Source organism: Pristiophorus japonicus, chromosome 8, assembly GCF_044704955.1.
Source record: "Pristiophorus japonicus isolate sPriJap1 chromosome 8, sPriJap1.hap1, whole genome shotgun sequence".
In the NCBI taxonomy this organism is placed as follows: Eukaryota; Metazoa; Chordata; class Chondrichthyes; family Pristiophoridae; genus Pristiophorus; species Pristiophorus japonicus.
The window spans coordinates 40,594,519-40,613,970 of record NC_091984.1 but is presented as its reverse complement, the minus strand read 5'-3'; the positions used below and the strand labels follow the sequence as shown (position 1 = coordinate 40,613,970).

Genomic DNA, 19,452 nt, shown 5'->3' with positions numbered 1-19,452 from the left:
GATTCAATTGTAAGGGAAATAGATAGACGTTTCTGCGGCCGCGACCGAGACTCCAGGATGGTACGTTGCCTCCCTGGTGCAAGGGTCAAGGATGTCTCGGAGCGGGTGCAGGGTATTCTGAAACGGGAGGGTGAACAGCCAGTTGTTGTGGTGCATATAGGTACCAACGATATAGGTAAAAAAAAGGGATGAGGTCCTACAAGACGAATTTAGGGAGCTAGGAGCTAAATTAAAAAAGTAGGACCTCAAAAGTAGTAATGTCAGGAATGCTACCAGTGCCACGTGCTAGCCAGAGTAGGAAGCGCAGGATAACTCAGATGAATACGTGGCTTGATGAGTGGTGCAGCAGGGAGGGATTCAAATTCCTGGGGCATTGGAACCGGTTCTGGGGGAGATGGGACCAGTTCAAACCGGACGGTCTGCACCTGGGCAGGACCGGAACCAATGTCCGAGGGGGAGTGTTTGCTAGTGCTGTTGGGGAGGAGTTAAACTAATACGGCAGGGGGATGGGAACCTATGCAGGGAGACAGAGGGAAGTAGAATGGAAACAGAAGCAAAAGATAGAAAGAAGAAAAGTAAAAGTGGAGGGCAGAGAAACCTAAGGCTTAAAAACGGCCACATTACAGCAAAATTCTAAAGGAGCAAAGTGTGTTAGAAAGACAAGCCTGAAGGCTCTGTGCCTCAATGCGAGGAGTATTCGGAATAAGGTGGACAAATTAACTGCGCAGATAGCAGTTAACGGGTATGATGTAATTGGCATCACGGAGACATGACTCCAGGGTGATCAAGGCTGGGAACTCAACATCCAGGGGTATTCAACATTTAGGAAGGATAGACAGAAAGGAAAAGGAGACGGGGTGGCATTGCTGGTTAAAGAGGAAATTAATGCAATAGTAAGAAAGGACATTAGCTTGGATGATGTGGAATCGGCATGGGTGGAGCTGCGGAATACCAAGGGGCAGAAAACGCTAGTGGGAGTTATGTACAGACCACCAAACAGTAGTAGTAAGGTTGGGGACAGCATCACACAAGCAATAAGGGATGCATGCAATAAAGGTACAGCAGTTATCATGGATGACTTCAATCTACATATTGATTGGGCTAACCAAACTGGTAGCAATGGAGGATTTCCTGGAGTGCATTAAAGATGGTTTTCTAGACCACTATGTCGAGGAACCAACCAGGGAGCTGGCCATCCTAGACTGGGTGATGTGTAATGAGAAAGGACTAATTAGCAATCTTGTTGTGCGAGACCCCTTGGGGAAGAGTGACCATAATATGGTAGAATCCATTATTAGGATGGAGAGTGACACAGTTAATTCAGATACTAGGGTCCTGAACTTAAGGAAAGGTAACTTCGATGGTTTGAGGCGTGAATTGGCTAGAGTAGACTGGCAAATGATACTTAAAGGGTTGACGGTGGATAGGCAATGGCAAACATTTAAAGATCACATGGATGAACTTCAGCAATTGTACATCCCTGTCTGGAGTAAAAAGAAAACGGGGAGGTGGCTCAACCGTGGCTAACAAGGGAAATTAAGGATCGTGTTAAATACAAGGAAAAGGCATATAAATTGGCCAGAAAAAGCAGCACACCTGAGGACTGGGAGAAATTAAGAATTCAGCAGAGGAGGACAAAAGGTTTAATTAAGAGGGTGAAAATAAAGTACGAGAAGCTTGCCGCGAACATAAAAACTGACGGCAAAAGCTTCCATAGATATGCGAAGAGAAAAAGATTAGTGAAGACAAACGTAGGTCCCTTGCAGTCGGATTCAGGTGAATTTATAATGGGGAACAAAGAAATGGCAGACCAATTGAACAAATAACCTTCCGAAAGTACTAGGGGACTGAGGGTCTCGTGAGGAGGAGGAACTGAAGGATATCCTTATTAGGCGGGAAATTGTGCTATGGAAATTGATGGGATTGAAGGCCGATAAATCCCCGGGGTCTGATAGTCTGCATCCCAGAGTACTTAAGGAAGTGGCCCTAGAAATAGTGGATGCATTGGTGATCATTTTCCATCAGTCTATCGACTCGGGATCAGTTCCTATGGACTGGAGGGTAGTTAATATAACACCACTTTTTAAAAAGGGAGGTAGAGAGAAAGCGGGTAATTATAAACCGGTTAGCCTGACATCAGTGGTGGGGAAAATGTTGGAATCAATTATTAAGGATGAAATAGCAGAGCATTTGGAAAGCAGTGACAGGATTGGTCCATGTCAGCATGGATTTATGAAGGGGAAATCATGCTTGACAAATCTTCTAGAATTTTTTGAGGATGTAACTAGTAGAGTGGACAAGGGAGAACCAGTGGATGTGGTGTATTTGGACTTTCAAAAGGCTTTTGACAAGGTCCCACACAAGAGATTAGTGTGCAAAATCAAAGCACATGGTATTGGGGGTAATATATTGATGTGGATAGAGAACTGGTTGGCAGACAGGAAGCAGAGATTGGGATAAACGGGTCCTTTTCAGAATGGCAGGAAGTGACTAGTGGAGTGCCGCAGGGCTCAGTGCTGGGACCCCAGCTCTTTACAATATACATTAATGATTTGGATGAAGGAATTGAGTGTAATATCTCCAAGTTTGTAGATGACACTAAACTGGGTGGCGGTGTGAGTTGTGAGGAGGACGTTAAGAGGCTGCAGGGTGACTTAGACAGGCTAGGTGAGTGGGCAAATGCATGGCAGATGCAGTATAATGTGGATAAATGTGAGGTTATCCACTTTGGGGGCAAAAACGCGAAGGCAGAATATTATCTGAATGGTGGCAGATTAGGAAAAGGGGAGGTGCAACGAGACCTGGGTGTTATAGTTCATCAGCCATTGAAAGTTGGCATACAGGTGCAGCAGGCGGTAAGGGCAGCAAATGATATGTTGGCCTTCATAGCTAGGGGATTTGAGTATTGGAGCAGGGAGGTCTTACTGTAGTTGTACAGGGCCTTGGTGAGGCCTCACCTGGAATATTGCGTTGAATTTTGGTCTCCTAATCTGAGGAAGGACGTTCTTGCTATTGAGGGAGTGCAGCAAAGGTTCACCAGACTGATTCCGGGATGGCCGGACTGACATATGAGGAGAGACTGGATCAACTGGGCCTTTATACATTGGAGTTTAGAAGGATGAGAGGGGATCTCATAGAAACGTACAAGATTCTGACGGGACGGGACATGTTAGATGCGGGTAAATTGTTCCTGATGTTGGGGAAATCCAGAACCAGGGGACATTGTCTTAGGATAAGGGGTAGGCCACTTAGGACTGAGATGAGGAGAAACTTCTTCACTCAGAGAGTTGTAAACCTGTAGAATTCCCTGTCGCAGAGAGTTGTTGATGCCAGTTCATTGGATATATTCAAGAGGGAGTTAGATATGGCCCTTATGGCGAAAGGGATCAAGGGGTATGGAGAGAAAGCAGGAAAGGGGTACTGAGGGAATGATCAGCCATGATCTTATCAAATGGTGGTGCAGGCTCGAAGGGCCGAATGGCCTACTCCTGCACCTATTTTCTATGTTTCTATGAAACAGTTGGATTTGGTCTCAGTCCAAATGCTACACATGCTATACAATCCTTTGAAAAGAGTTTATCCACTCCGTGTCAACATTTTAACTGCCAAAGTACAGGACAGTTGTTCTATGACAATGTAATCAGCAACCAATATCTCAAATTTTGAGCAAAATGACCATTGAATATTGGTCCATATTTCTCTGTAGTGTGTCCTGATTTATACTATATATTCACCAGATTGAGCACTTGGATGTAGACCCTCATATGAGAATATAAAAATGTAATCCATGACTGTTGCACTGTTTGTACCCACAACTCCCAATAAAGTGAGGCCCTGATCTCAGATCTCATCAGGAGGTGCTAAGCAGAGGCAGTGCACACTCCTACAGGAAGTGAGAGGTATTTTGTAGCGAGTCATCTGGGTCATTCTCTGCAGTCAGTTGGAGAGTTACATTGGGAGGGGCCAGGAAATCAGGTCACTTGGCTGCTTTCAGCCAGAGAATGATGCGTGACCCAAATACAGGTATACAAAATTGAAACTGCAAAATTTAAAATCGGGATAATGCACTGTTCTCGTTCCTGAGGGCAGACTCCTATAAGTGATTAGGAATTGTATTACCTGGTTATGTAACAAATTATTTCATCCATGAAGGTGTGACATTTAGGCAGTTATAGGAATCAAACATACAAGATAAAGATAATGTGGAGGCCTTAAGATTGCAAATTATCAGTTGAGATATTTGTTGGGACAAGGTGGCAGAATTAGTACTGCAAGTGAACCAGACATTAAGATCTCTTGCCACTGTTCAAATTGGAATCCGGTTATTTTGTCCAAAGTGCTTGGATTTCACTGTTTAATACCTATTCTAAAAGGATTTATTTGTTTAATTATACAACACATCCCCTTGTAGTCACATATTCCATAACCTAGAAGTAATGCTGACGTCACATGATCTCAGGTGGTCACAGACATCATTATTATTGAAAAATGTGTATAATTAGGATTATAATATATTACAGGAACACAAGGATACAGGAATATGATTTATCTTGGGACATTTACCTTTGTAGTTTTAAGTTAAATTTTTCCAATTCTTTCACATCCCATCATTTCTGGTTGCCCCCCATTCCTCTAATCTGAAGAGATGCAAAAAGCCCAGTTTTGAGTGAATGAAGTAGTTTGAGAGTGATATTGATAAAAAATATCTTTCTTTGTGAAAGTTTAGAACATGAAGTTATCATTGATGATATTATGTTATCCGCCCCTCAACACATTTCACTGGTGTCAATTGCAAGTACTAATACATCACTGTGAAGTTTCTTTCATGTAACTTTTAATAGTTAAGCCACTCAGATAAATAGAGCTTAGGGTACTCAGTTTGGACTTAAATTCCCTGCTAGAAATACCACAAAACCAAGATTTCATGATCTTCTTCAATAATTTCCCCTCTCTCCTAAATATAAGGAGACACCTTATATTTTACATGACCTGAAATATGCTGAGGTTGTCATTTTACATATATTCATTCTTACAGGTTCTCAGTTTATGAGTACCTTATCGCATATGAAGACCAGCATATTAAGAGAGAGTTTTACAGAGCTCAAATTTATTTCATGTAATTTTATTCTCTGTGCAAAGATTAATATAATTAGATATTACATAATGTATAGTGCACAAATTAGCTCTCATAAACATTGAGAGCTCATAAGAACATAAGAAATAGGAACAGGAGTAGGCATACAATCCCTCGAGCCTGCTCCTCCATTCAATAAGATCATGGCTGATCTGATTACTCCCCGCCCGCTCCCAATAACCCCTTATCCCCTTATCGTTTAAGAAACTGTCTATTTCTGGCTTAAATTTATTCAATGTCCCAGCATCCAGTTCTCTGAGGCAGCGAATTCCAGAGATTCACAACCCTCTGAGAAGAAATAATTTCTCCTCATCTCTTTTTTAAATGGGCGGCCCCTTATTTTAAGATCGTGCCCTCTACTTCAAGTCTCCCCTATCAGTGGAAACATCCTCTCTGCATCCACCCCATCAAGCCCCCTCATAATCTCATACGTCTCGATAAGATCACCTCTCATTTTTCTGAATTCCAATGAGTAGAGGCCCAACCTACTCAACCTTTCCTCCTAAGTCAACCCCCTCATCCCTGCAATCAACCAAGTGAACCTTCTCTGAACTGCCTCCAAAGCAAGTATATCCTTTCGGAAATATGGAAACCAAAACTGCACGCAGTATTCCAGGTGTGGCCTCACCAATACCCTATATAGCTGTTGTAAGACTTCCCTGTTTTTATACTCCATCCCCTTTTCAATAAAGGCCAAGATACCATTGGTCTTCCTGATCATTTACTGTACCTGCATACTAACCTTTTGTGTTTCATGCACAAGTACCCCCAGGTCCCGTACTGCGGCATTTTGCAATCTTTCTCCATTGAAATAATAACTTGCTCTTTGATTTTTTTTTCTGCCAAAGTGCATGATCTCACACTTTCCAACATTATACTCCATCTGTCAAATTTTTGCCCATTCACTTAGCCTGTCTATGTCCTTTTGCAGATTTTTTGTGTCCTCCTCACTCATAGCTTTTCCTCCCATCTTTGTATCGTCAGCAAACTTGGCTACGTTACACTCGGTCCCTTCTTCCAAGTCATTAATATAGATTGTAAATAGTTGGGGTCCCAGCACTGATCCCTACGGCACCCCACGAGTTACTTGTTGCCAACCAGAGAATGAACCAGTTATGCTGACTCTCTGTTCTCTCTTAGTTAGCCAATCCTCCATCCATGCTAATATATAACCCCCAACCCCGTGAACTTTTATCTTGTGCACCGTGTCAAATGCCTTCTGGAAGTCCAAATACATCACATCCACTGGTTCCCCTTTATCCACCCTGTTCGTTACATCCTCAAAGAACTCCAGCAAATTTGTCAAATATGATTTCTCCTTTCATAAATCCATGCTGACTGCCTGACCGAATTTTGCTTTTCCAAATGTCCTGCTACTGCTTTTTTAATAATGGACTCCAACATTTTCCCAACCACAGATGTTAGGCTAACTGGTCTATAGTTTCCTGCTTTTTGTCTGCCTCCTTTTTTAAATAGGGGTGTTACATTTGCAGTTTTCCAATCTGCTGGGACCTCCCCAGAATCCAGGGAATTTTGGTAAATTACAACCAATGCACCCACAACCCCTGACACTACTTCTCTTAAGACCCTAGGATGCAAGCCATCAGGTCCAGGGGATTTATCTGCCTTTAGTCTCATTATCTTACTGAGTACCACCTCCTTTGTGATTGTGATTGTGTTAAGTTCCTTCCCCCCTATAGCCCTAGACTATCCACTGTTGAAATATTGTTAGTGTCCTCAACCATAAAGACTGATACAAAATATTTGTTCAGAGTTTCTGCCATCTCCATGTTCCCCATTACTAATTCCCCGGTCTCGTCCTCTAAGGGACCAACATTTACTTTCGCCACTCTTTTCCTTTTTATATACCTATAGAAACTCTTGCTATCTGTTTTTATATTTTGCGCTAGTTTACTTTCATAGTCTATCTTCCTTTTCTTAATCATTTTTTTTTAAGTCGTCTTTTAAAAGCTTCCCAATCTTCTGTCCCCCACTAGTTTTGGCCACTTTGTATGCCCTTGTTTTTAATTCTTTATTTCTTTATTTCCTTATTTCTTTATTTCCTTTATTTCCTTAGTTAGCCACGGGTGGCTATCCTTTCTCTTACACCCTTTCCTCCTCACTGGAATATATTTTTCCTGAGAGTTGTGAAATATCTCCTTAAATGTACACCACTGTTCATCAACCGCCCTACCCTTTGATCTATTTTCCCAGTCCACTTTACCCAACTCTGCCCTCATACCTTCATAGTCTCCTTTATTTAAGCTTAGTATGCTGGTTAGAGATCCAACTTTCTCACCCGCCATCTGAATTTGAAATTCAATCATGCTATGATCACTCATTTCGAGGGGATCCTTGACTAGGAGATTGTTTATTAATCCTGTCTCATTACACACAACCAGATGTAAGATAGCCTGCTCCCTGGTTGGTTCCGTTACATACTGCTCAAGGTCCCTTACGCACTCAAGGCTACCCTGACCAATTTGATTTGTCCAATCAATATGGAGGTTAAAATCACCCATGATTATTGCTGTTCTCTTTTTACAAGCCCCCACTATTTCCTGGTTTATGTTAGGGGGCCTATAGACTATGCCCACCAGTGACTTTTTCCCCTTATTGTTCCTTATCTCCACCCAAACTGTTTCAACACCCTTATCATTTGAGCCAATATCGTTTCTTACTATTGCAGTGATTCCATCCTTTATCAATAGAGCTACCCCACCTCCTTTTCCTTTCTGTTTGTCCTTCCGGATTGTCAAGTACCCCTGAATATTTAATTCCCAGTCCTGGTCACCTTGCATCCACATCTCTGTAATGGCTATCAGATCATACCCATTTGTCTCAATTTGTTCCATCAACTCATCTATTTTGTTACAAATGCTACGTGCATTTAGACAAAGTGCCTTTAAATTTGTTTTTTTAACCTTTTTCCTTGCTTGTTTCCTCTCTCCTTCAAACTCACTTTCTTTATTTTTGCTTTCTAATTCACTCTTTACTCCTTTCCCTACTGAAGCTAGTTTCAGGTTCCCATCCCCCTGCCAAGCTCGTTTAAACCCTCCCCAACAGCATCAGCAACCGCCCCCTCCCCCCCCCACGAGGATATTGGTCCCGACTCTGTTGAGGTGCAACCTGTCCGGATTGTACAGGTCCCACCTCCCCCAGAAGTGGTCCCAATGCCTCAGGAAACTAAAGATCTCCCACATGCACCATCTCTCCAGCCACGTATTCATCTGCTCTATCCTCCTATTTCTGTACTCACTTGCTCGTGGCACTGGGAGTAATCCAGAGATTACTACCTTTGAGGTCCTGCTTTTTAATCTCTCTCCTAGCTCCCTAAACTCTGCCTGCAGGACGTCATCCCTCTTCCTATCTATGTCATTGGTACTGATGTGGACCATGACCTCTGGCAGTTCACCCTCTCCCCCCAGAATGCTCAGTGACATCCCTGACTCTGGCACCAGGGAGGCAACATACCATCCTGAAGTCACGTCTGCGGCCGCAGAAGTGCCTGTCTGCTCCCCTGACTATTGAATCCCCTGCCACTATAGCTCTTCCATTCTTCTTCCTGCATCCCTGTGCAGCTGAGTCACCGTGGTGTCATGGACTTGGCTCTAGCTGCACTCCGCAGAGCCACCATCGCCCCCACCGGCACTCAGAACAGAATACCGGTTGGCGAGCATTTGCATATTATAGAAACATAGAAAATAGGTGCAGGAGTAGGCCATTCGGCCCTTCGAGCCTGCACCGCCATTCAATGAGTTCATGGCTGAACATGAGTTATGTGCTTTAATGAAAGAAGTTTGAAGCTTTATATACTGGTTTTGAATTCTTAATAGACAACTCCAGAATCAATTTATTTTGGAAGCTATCCTGGAAAATGGGATCATTCAGAATAAAAGATTTATACTCAGATTTCTGTAAGATTTGTTAAATCTAGAGTAGAATTCTGTTATATGGGTCATCTGATTCGGACTGGATTGAACTGGTGGGGTTCACCCAGAATTTTTTGAGGGATGAGGCTGTTCCATATGTCATAAGAAAATAAATAATGAGAAATGACCATTTGCTCCATCTAGTTATCTCCACTGTAATCTGGATAGTTACAGATATTCTCTCTCTGCAGCTACTATGATCTTGTTGGCCTGTAATCCTTTGGCTGATTTTTCTCTTCCTTAACCCAAAGGTATGAAGACAAATTGTACTATCTGAATGGCTATTTTGGTTACGTTCAATTTCTGACTTTATGGCTTAGTATCATACTAGATTGTACTGTAAACCATTTAGCCACAGGCATTAAAAAATATACAACGGCATTTTGAGATGAACATGAAAATAGAAATTCACCAAAGCCAGTTGGAAATAAAATATTCCATTAAGTAGGGGAATTATAAACAAAAATTATCAAATCTGACATCTTTTAATATCACTTTAGATTGGCAGAAACCATTTTCACATAGATTTAATTTAGTAACAAAAATAGTAAAGAACTCTTCTATTTGGATTTTAATAGTTAGTGTATAGGCTAATGAGAAATCCAAGAGTGATTTATTTGAGTTTCAAACTCAAATGTTTACCTGGAGTTTGGTAGTTTAGTCGTCTCATTTCCACAGGGTCTGAAGAATGTGCCAGCAGTGGGTCTTTTCCACCAGGAACATCATCTTTGGCGGATGGAGAGCTCGCTCTTTTCCTGAACCAACCACATAGCATTATTATCTAGTGATAGCTTGTGGAAATCAGTACAATTCTATCATTGACTCACAATGTTGTAATCTACCGAAAGAAAACTGATTGTTGTTTCTGCTCAACAATACTACATGTATGAATTATCTTCTAAAATTTCCCTTTGGTAAAGCAGCAGATACTCAATATTCCCTAGTCCAGTACAATGCGCACCATTCATCTAGAGATAAAGGCAGAATACTGCCGTAACACAGTATCAGTAGCGTACACAGCTTTTACCATTATATCAATCATTTTCGCCTTTAACTTCTATATGCCAATCAGTTACGTATGCAAAGCAAACTTGTCAATTTTAAAAACAAAGACCTGTGAAAGCTTGAAAAGAAATAAAAACAGAGCATTTTGGAATTTTACAGCAGATAAGGTTTGGTTGGAGACACTTCAGAAATTTATGACAAATGGTCTTCACCAGAAATATTAACTGCTGTGTATTTTAAGCATTTGCTATAAATTCTAATCACCGTTTTTATCAATAACAGAACCAGTCATCCAGCAAGCTTCACTGCCATTTAATACAAACATCAGAACTTAACATGCTTGTTTAATGTTAGCCAAAATCAAGATTGCTATAATCACCAGAAATCTCTCTCTTTTGGTATCTGTCAGATTTTATGCTTTTCAGTTATGTGTGTTATATCTCTGATTCTAAAAATGAAAGGATGGCAGTATGCCACAGAATAGTAGAACATTAGCTCCTGCCCACAATTCCAATCTAAGAATCTTGCCAGTCTCAGCAGAGACATAATTTGACCCGAAACATTATCCCCTCCCCTAACATACAAAGGAAGGGAACAAAAAGTGAGAAAACGATCGACTCCGGGTTGCTGTTCTCTCTCAAATTCCAATGCCTAATTTGTGAAATCATGGAAGTAATGCAAGAAGCTTAAAAACAGGTCTTCTGCCTTCTTTGGTGGGTATGGAAGAGTAAATGTGAATCACAGAAATTTACAGCACGGAAGGAGGCCATTTCAGCCCATCGCGTCTGCGCCGGCCGACCAAGAGCTATCCAACCTAATCCCACTTTCCAGATCTTGGTCCATAGCCTTGTAGGTTATGGCACTTTAAGTGCATATTCAAGTATTTTTAAATATGGTGAGGGTTTCTGCCTCTCCCACCCTTTCAGGCAGTGAGTTTCAGACCCCCACCACCCTCTGGGTGAAAACATTTCCCCTCGGGGGGGTAAACCTCCCCCCAATTACTTTAAATCTATGCCCCCTGGTTGTTGACCCCTCTGTCAAGGGAAACAGATCCTTCCTATCCATTCTATCCAGGCCCCCCATAATTTTATACACCTCAATCAGGTCTCCCCTCAGCCTCCTCTGTTCCAAAGAAAACAGACCCAGCATCTCCAATCGTTCCTCATAGCCAATATTCTCCAATCCAAGCAACATTCTTGTAAATCTTCTCTGCACCCTTTCCAGTGCAATCACATCCTTCCTATAATGTGGTGACCAGAACTGCACACAGTACTGCAGCTACGACCTAACCAGTATTTTATACAGTTCAAGCATAACCTCCTTGCTCTTGTATTCCATGCCTCGTATTTCAGATGCCTTCTTAACCACCTTATCTCCCTGACCTACTACATTCAGGAATCTGTGGACCTGTAATCCAAGATCCCTTTGTTCCTCTACACTTTTCAGTGTCGTACCATTTAATATGTATTCCCTTGCCTTGTTAGACCTCCCCAGATGCATTACCACACACTTATCCGGATTGAATTCCATTTACCACTGTTCTGCCCACCTGACCAGTACATTGATATCTTCCTGCAGTCTGCAGCTTTCTTCTTCATTATCAACCACACAGCCTATTTCAGTGTCGTCTGCAAACTTCTTAATCATACCCCCAACATTTAAGTCCAAATCACTGATGTATATCACAAAAAGCAAGGGACCCACAAAACGCATGCTGAAACTGGAAACATGTTGGAGTGTTCATTTTAAGCAACACTGTTATTAGTGCAAGCCTTACCTTTCCTGCTTACTGTATCCATAAGATGGCAATGATGGAGGAAAAATCAGAAATGAGTGATTACTCCTTATTTCCACTGGAAGCACAGTATGCATAGTTTTCTCCCTCTGCCTCCTTTTGAGTTGACAGGCAGAGGGAGAACATCTCAAATCAACTATGAATTGTTCATGTATTATCCCTATTAATGTCATCAATTTAATTTAGACAAATACCAGAATACAATTACATTTAGCTATTTTCTACATCATTATTCCCATCAGTTCTAGTCTTTTGTATTAGTGTATATAATTTGCCAGAGTTAACTGCCTCACTGACCAATGGCACACTTCCATGATGAAACGATAGCAGCTTATAACATTAGAAAACATGAATCACCTGATAGGGAATTTAGCAAGAGGAAAATAGATTAGTGGTTGTGATCATTTGAAATAATTCAAATATTTTGAAATAAAATGGCAAATGGAAAGCATAATTAATAAAATATACAAGTTGTCTTTACAGGATGAGCAATATGCTTGACTGGTTAGAAAATAAGAACATAAGAAAAAGGATCAGGAGTAGGCCATACGGCCCCTCGGTAAGATCATGGCTGATCTGAAAGGGGTGAGGGACATGGTGGTAGTTCAGATAGAAAGATTTAGGATATTTCTTTCATACAGAAAAGCAAAAAAAGTTGGAAAAAAGGAGCTCCTAATCGCTCAATTGACTGCAAACTTGCTGGCATAACTGGTAAAAATAAAACGAGGAAAATGTCTAGGAACAAGATCAGATAAAGTAATTATGTTAAGAACATAACAAATAGGAGCAGGAGTAGGCCATTTGGCACCTCGAGCCTGCTCCGCCATTCAATGTCATGGCTGATCTGATCATGGATCAGCTCCACTTCCCTGCCGGTTCCCCATAACCCTTTACTCCCTTATTGCTCAAAAATCTGTCTATTGCCACCTTAAATATATTCAATGACCCGGCCTCCACAGCTCTCTGAGAATTCCACAGATTTACAACTCTCAGAGAAGAAATTTCTCCTCATCTCAGTTTTAAATGGGCGGCCCCTTATTCTGAGACTATGTCCCCAAATTTTAGTTTCCCCTATGAGTTGAAATATCCTCTCTGCATCCAGCTTGTCAAGCCCCCTCATTATCTTATATGTTTCAATAAGACCACCTCTCATTCTCTTGAACTGCAATCTGTACAGGCCCAACCTACCTTCATAAGTCAAACCCCTCATCTCCGGAATCAACCGAGTGAACCTTCTCTGAACAGCCTCCAATGTAAGTATATCCTTCCTTAAATAGGGAGACTAAAACTGTACGCAGTATTCCAGGTGTGGCCTTACCAATACCCTGTATAGTTGGAGCAGGACTTCTGTGCTTTTATACTGTATCCCCCTTGCAGTAAAGGCCAACATTACATAAGAACATAAGAAATAGGAGCAGGAGTAGGCCATACGGCCCCTCGAGCCTGCTCCGCCATTTAATATGATCATGACTGATCCGATCATGGACTGAGGTCCATTTCCCTGCCCGCTCTCCATAACTCCTTATTCACTTAACATTTAAGAAACTGTCTATTTCTGTCTTAAATTTATTCAATGTCCAAGCTTCTACAGCTCTCTGAGGCAGCGAATTCCACAGATCCACAACCCTCAGAGAAGAAATTCCTCCTCATCTCAGTTTTAAACGGGCGGCCCATTATTCTACGATTATGCCCTCTATAGTTCTAGTCTCCCCTATCAGTGGAAACATCCTCTCTGCATCCACCTCATCAAGCCCCCTCATTTTGAGACATTTCGATAAGATCACCTCTCATTCTTCTGAATTCCAATGAGTAAAGGCCCAACCTACTCAACCTTTCCTCATAAGTCAACCCCCTCATCTCGGCAATCAACCTTGTGAACCTTCTCTGAACTGCCTCCAAAGCAAGTACATCCTTTTTTAAATATGGAAACTAAAACTGCATGCAGTATTCCAGGTGTGGCCTCACCAATACCCTGTATAACTGTAGCAAGACTTCCCTGCTTTTGTACTCCATCCCCTTTGCAATATAGGCCAAGATCCCATTGGCCTTCCTCATCACTTGCTGTACCTGCATACTAACCTTTTGTGTTTCATGCACAAGTACCCCCAGGTCCCGCTGTTCTGCAGCACTTTGCAATCTTTCTCCATTTAAATAACAACTTGCTCTTTGATTTTTTTCTGCCAAAATGCATGACCTCATACTTTCTAACATTGTACTCCATCTGCCAAATTTTTGCCCACTCACTTAGCCTGTCTATGTCCTTTTGCAGATTTTTTGTGTCCTCCTCACACATTGCTTTTCCTCCCATCTTTGTATCGTCAGCAAACTTGGCTATGTTAAGATAACTTGTTAACAGTTGGAGTCCCAGCACTGATCCCTGCGGCACCTCACTGGTTACTGATTGTCAACCCAAGAATGAACCATTTATCCCGACTCTCTGTTTTCTGTTAGTTAGCCAATCCTCTATCCATGCTAATATATTACCCCCAACCCCGTGAACTTTTGTCTTATGAAGTAACCTTTTATGTGGCACCTTGACAAATACCTTCTGGAAGTAAAAATACACCACATCCATTGGTTCCCCTTTATCCACCCTGTTCGCTACATCCTCAAAGAATTCTAGCAAATTTGTCAAACATGACTTCCCTTTCATAAATCCATACTGACTCTGCCTGACCGAATTTTGGTTTTCCAAATGTCCTGCTACTGCTTCTTTAATAGGAGGATTCCCAACATTTTCCTCAACCACAGATGTTAGGCTAACTGGTCGATAGTTTCCTGCTTTTTGTCTGCCTCCTTTTTTAAATAGGGGTGTTAGATTTGCAGTTTTCCAATCTGCTGGGACCTCCCCAGAATCCAGGGAATTTTGGTAAATTACAACCAGTGCATCTACAATCTCTTAAGACCCTAGGGTGAAAGCCATCAGGTCCTGGGGATTTATCTGCCTTTAGTCCCATTATCTTACTCCAAGTACCACCTCCTTAGTGATTGTGATTGTGTTAAGTTCCTCCCCCCCCCCCCTATAGTCCTTTGACTATCCACTGTTGGAATATTGTTAGTGACCTCTACGGTAAAGACTGATACAAAATATTTGTTCAGAGTTTCTGCCATCTCCATGTTCCCCCATTACTAACTCCCCGGTCTTGTCCTCTAAGGGACCAACATTTACTCTAGCCACTGTTTTCCTTTTTATATACCTATAGAAACTCTTGCTATCTGTTTTTATATTTTGTGCTTGTTTACTTTCATAGTCTATCTTCCCTTTCTTAATCATTTTTTTGCATTCCATTTGCCTTCTGATTGCTTGCTGTAACTGCATACTAACTTTTTGTGTTTCATGCACAAGGACCCCCAGGTCCCTCTGTACTGCAGCACTTCGCAATTTTTCTTCATTTAAATTATAATTTGCTTTTCTATTATTTCAGCCAAAATGGATAACCTCACATTTTCCCACATTATACTCCATCTGCCAAAGTTTTGCCCACTCACTTAGCCTGCCTATATCCCTTTGCAGACTTTTTGTGTCCTCCTCACAATTTGCTTTCCCACCCATCTTTGTATCATCCGCAAACTTGACTACATTACACTCGGTCCCTTCATCCAAGTTATTAATATAGACTGTAAATAGTTGAGGACCCAGTACCGATCCCTGCAGCACCCCACTAGTTACTGTTTGCCAACCAGAAAATGACCCATTTAATCCGACTCTCTGTTTTCTGTTAGTTAGCCAATCCTTTACCCACAAGCCTGTGAACTTTCATCTTGTGCAGTAACCTCTTATGTGGCACCTTATCAAATGCCTTCTGGAAATCCAAATACAACACATCCACTATTTCTCTCTTATGTTGCTCTGTATGGATATTTGTTGGAAAAATGTGAGCAGCAGACCTGTCAAACTTTGTCATATCAACTTGAATTAGATCACAGCAAAGTCATATAGATTTACCTAAAGGTGACCATCTACCCATTTCACCTCAAAGAAAAATAGCCAGACAAATAAAGAAAGTGTGTGTGAAAGAGAGAAAGTGAGAGAGAAAAAGAAACAGACAGTATAACAAAAATGAAGAACAGACAAGCAGTTAGACAGTTATGGAAGAGACAGAAAATGTCACAACTTAGCTGTTGTGAAATTATGGATAATGTAATGGCATCAAATGCATAAGTGAATACATATTAAAATGTTATTTGAAAGCTTTTTGTGACATTTCTATGGTATAAGGTTTGAATCATAAGCTCAACCGTCATAACTCAGTATCTTCAGCCCTGAAATTCCCCTTCAGAAAAATTAGATTTGAATCTCAGTGTTCAAACTGGCTACCCTATGGTGTTATTTTTTTTTCCAGTTCTTTGCCTAACAACTAAATACAGCACATTCCAGAAGCTGGTTACATTTGGTAACAGAACTCGTGTGCCCCTCATGAACTCAAAGCTTTCCAACCAAAGGTTAACAAAGAATTATATAAATGGACCTCAGTATATCTAGGGCCCAGAGATGATTTCATCTTCCTGGCTGAAAGATTGTAATATTATTCGTACTATAAATTAAAATACAAAAATCTTTGCAGCACATTTCTGGCTGCAGCTTTCACTTAATGTGCAGTTTGAATTAACATTTGAGATTACTGTCCTTTTTGAGAGATTACGCTGTAAAGTTAAATAGTTTCAGCATCGATCCTGATGATACAGTCCTATTTTCACAAACTTTGTTATTTTCTCACCTTTTGAACAGAAGAATAGCAATGACAATGATGATAATTAACACGACAGCAAGTACTGGTCCCATCACCCACAGCATCTCAGGATCATCCTGTGCACTTGACGGAGTGGTTACCAGGATTGCATCAGAGTAGGGGCTAGCAGCATACATCTGCTGAACACAAAAATACAAAAGAAATATTACTAATGTCGACTGCATTAAATCATCTGACTCAGATCACTTTATTTTTAGGTCTACTTATTGTTAGTTGAAGACAGACTGCTTAAAAAACATGAAAAAGAGTGTCAATCTCCACATAAGTAAATAGGAAACTATTTGCTTAAAAAGTTTTTATACTAAATATTTTTCGAAATTTGTTCTTCCCCCAAAGGCAGGAATTCGCACTAGGATATGGTGCACTCTGGTGCCTAAAGTAGCAACCTTCTCCTGCAAATTCAAGACAGTGAATGTGACTCGGTTATTTGATTGCTGGGTGAGGGGACAAGTCCCCTTCTAAAACACTTAATGAGGGGTCAGTGTGTGAAAACCAGCAATGGGGACTTTGATGGGTCTTTAACGTCAGTAACTCAGGGTACTGAAACCACTGTAGAGCGCCACCACTGCCTTAGCTTTGTGAGCAAAGATGAGTGTAATGGGAATGAAAGGGTACATGAGGAGGAGGTGGAGCAATTAGACAGGATAATTATTGATAAGAACATAGTATTGAAAGAAACTGTGGAACTCGGAGTGGAAAAGATACCGCTCCCTGATGGCATGCATTGTAAACTGTTGAGCGAAAACAGAGGAAACAGCAGAAATTCTGAACACAATCCTCATAACATCTTTGAATGCGGAAGTTATGGCAGAGGATTGGAAACTTGCCAATTGACCACCTGTTCAAAAAGGAACAAGGGAATAAACCACTTAACTATCTCCAGTCAGCCTAACATCAGCAGTGAGTAAGTTTCGAGAGGTCATAATGCGAGACAGAATTAACAATTCACCTAGCAAGACATGGGTTAATTAAACACGATCAGTGCTGTTCCTGACAAATTCAGTGAAGCGTTTTGATGGAATAACCAGTTTATTGATGAAGGAAATGAAGTGGATGTTACAGAGGTTTTCAAAAAGTGTTTGATAAGGTTCCATGTAGGATGCTGGTTGATAAAGTTGAGACACAAGGTATTAAAGGGAGTGTGGCAGCCTGGATAACCAGTTGTTTTTTTAACCTGAGACAGGGATTAGTGGTCAATCAATTTGTACTGAGTGTGTACGGACCCGGGAAGGCATTGCAAAAGCCGGTTTTCAGCGCACAATGCGCATGCTTTGAAACCGGCTTTTCCGATCTGTCAAGCTCCATTTGTATCAGTCTTTACAGTAGAGGACACTAACAATATTCCAACAGTGGCTAATCAAGGGACTATGGGGAGGGAGAAACTTAACACAATCACAATCACAATCACGAAGGAGGTGGAGTAAGATAATGGGACTAAAGGTAGATAAATCCCCTGGACCTGATGGCTTGCATCATAGGGTCTTGAGAAGTAGCGGCAGGGATTGGTTGTAATTTACTAAAATTCCCTGGATTCTGGGGAGGTCCCAGCAGTTTGGAAAACTGCAAATGTAACGCCTTTATTTAAAAAAAGGAGGCAGACAAAAAGCAGGAAACTATAGACCAGTTAGCCTAACATCTTTGTTGGGAAAATGCTGGAGTCCATTATTAAAGAAGCAGCAGCAGGACATTTGAACAAGCAAAATTTGGTCAGGCAGAGTCAGCATGGATTTATGAAAGGGGAAGTCATGTTTGACAAATTTGCTGGAATTCTTTGAGGATGTAACGAACAGGGTGGATAAAGGGGAACCAGTGGATGTGGTGTATTTGGACTTCCAGAAGGCATTTGACAAGGTGCCACATAAAAGGATTCTGCACAAAATAAAAGTTCACCAGGTTGGGAGTAATATATTAGCATGGATAGAGGACTGGCTAACTAACAGAAAACAGACATAAATGGTTCATTCTCTGATTGGCAACCAGTAACTAGTGGGGTGCCGCAGGGATCAATGCTGGGACCCCAACTATTTACAATCTATATTAACGACTTGGAAGAAGGGACTGAGAGTAACGTAGCCAAGTTTGCTGACGATACAAAGATGGGAGGAAAAGCAATGTGTGAGGAGGACACAAAAAATCTGCAAAAGGACATAGACAGGCTTAGTGAGTGGGCAAAAATTTGGCAGATGGAGTATAATGTTGGAAAGTGTGAGGTCATGCATTTTGGCAGAAAAAAAATCAAAGAGCAAGTTATTATTTAAATGCAGAAAGATTGCAAAGTGCTGCAGTACAGCGGGACCTGGGGGTACTTGTGCATGAAACACAAAAGGATAGAATGCAGGTACAGCAAGTGATCAGGAAAGCCAATGGAATCTTGGCCTATATTGCAAAGGGGATGGAGTATAAAAGCAGGAAAGTCTTGCTACAACTATACAGGGTATTGGTGAGGCCACAACCTGGAATGCATGCAATTTTGGTTTAGAACATAAGAACATAAGAATTAGGAACAGGAGTAGGCCATCTAGCCCCTCAAGCCTGCTCCGCCATTCAACAAGATCATGACTGATCTGGCCGTGGACTCAGCTCCACTTACCCGCCCGCTCTCCGTAACCCTTAATTCCCTTATTGGTTAAAAATCTATCTATCTGTGATTTGAATACATTCAATGAGCTAGCTTCAACTGCTTCCTTGGGCAGAGAATTCCACAGATTCACAACCCTCTGGGAGAAGAAATTCCTTCTCAACTCGGTTTTAAATTGGCTCCCCTGTATTTTGAGGCTGTGCCCCCTAGTTCTAGTCTCCTCGACCAGTGGAAACAACCTCTCTGCCTCTATCTTT

At 41.4% G+C, this 19,452-nt stretch overlaps 1 protein-coding gene across 7 annotated transcripts in view; it reads right to left on the bottom strand.

Annotated features, from left to right (window-relative positions):
* The window catches only part of ptprfa (protein tyrosine phosphatase receptor type Fa), a 589,458-nt gene that overhangs the window by 97,885 nt on the left and 472,121 nt on the right, over positions 1–19,452 (bottom strand). For 4 of the 7 annotated variants that reach the window (XM_070886687.1, XM_070886691.1, XM_070886689.1 and 1 more), the window contains 2 exons: positions 16,585–16,736; positions 9,709–9,821 (listed from right to left, as the gene is read on the bottom strand). In XM_070886687.1, coding sequence (XP_070742788.1) covers positions 9,709–9,821; positions 16,585–16,736 — 265 coding nt within the window. The remainder of the gene's footprint in view (positions 1–9,708; positions 9,822–16,584; positions 16,737–19,452) is intronic. The other 3 variants (XM_070886688.1, XM_070886690.1, XM_070886693.1) reach the window with 1 other exon arrangement.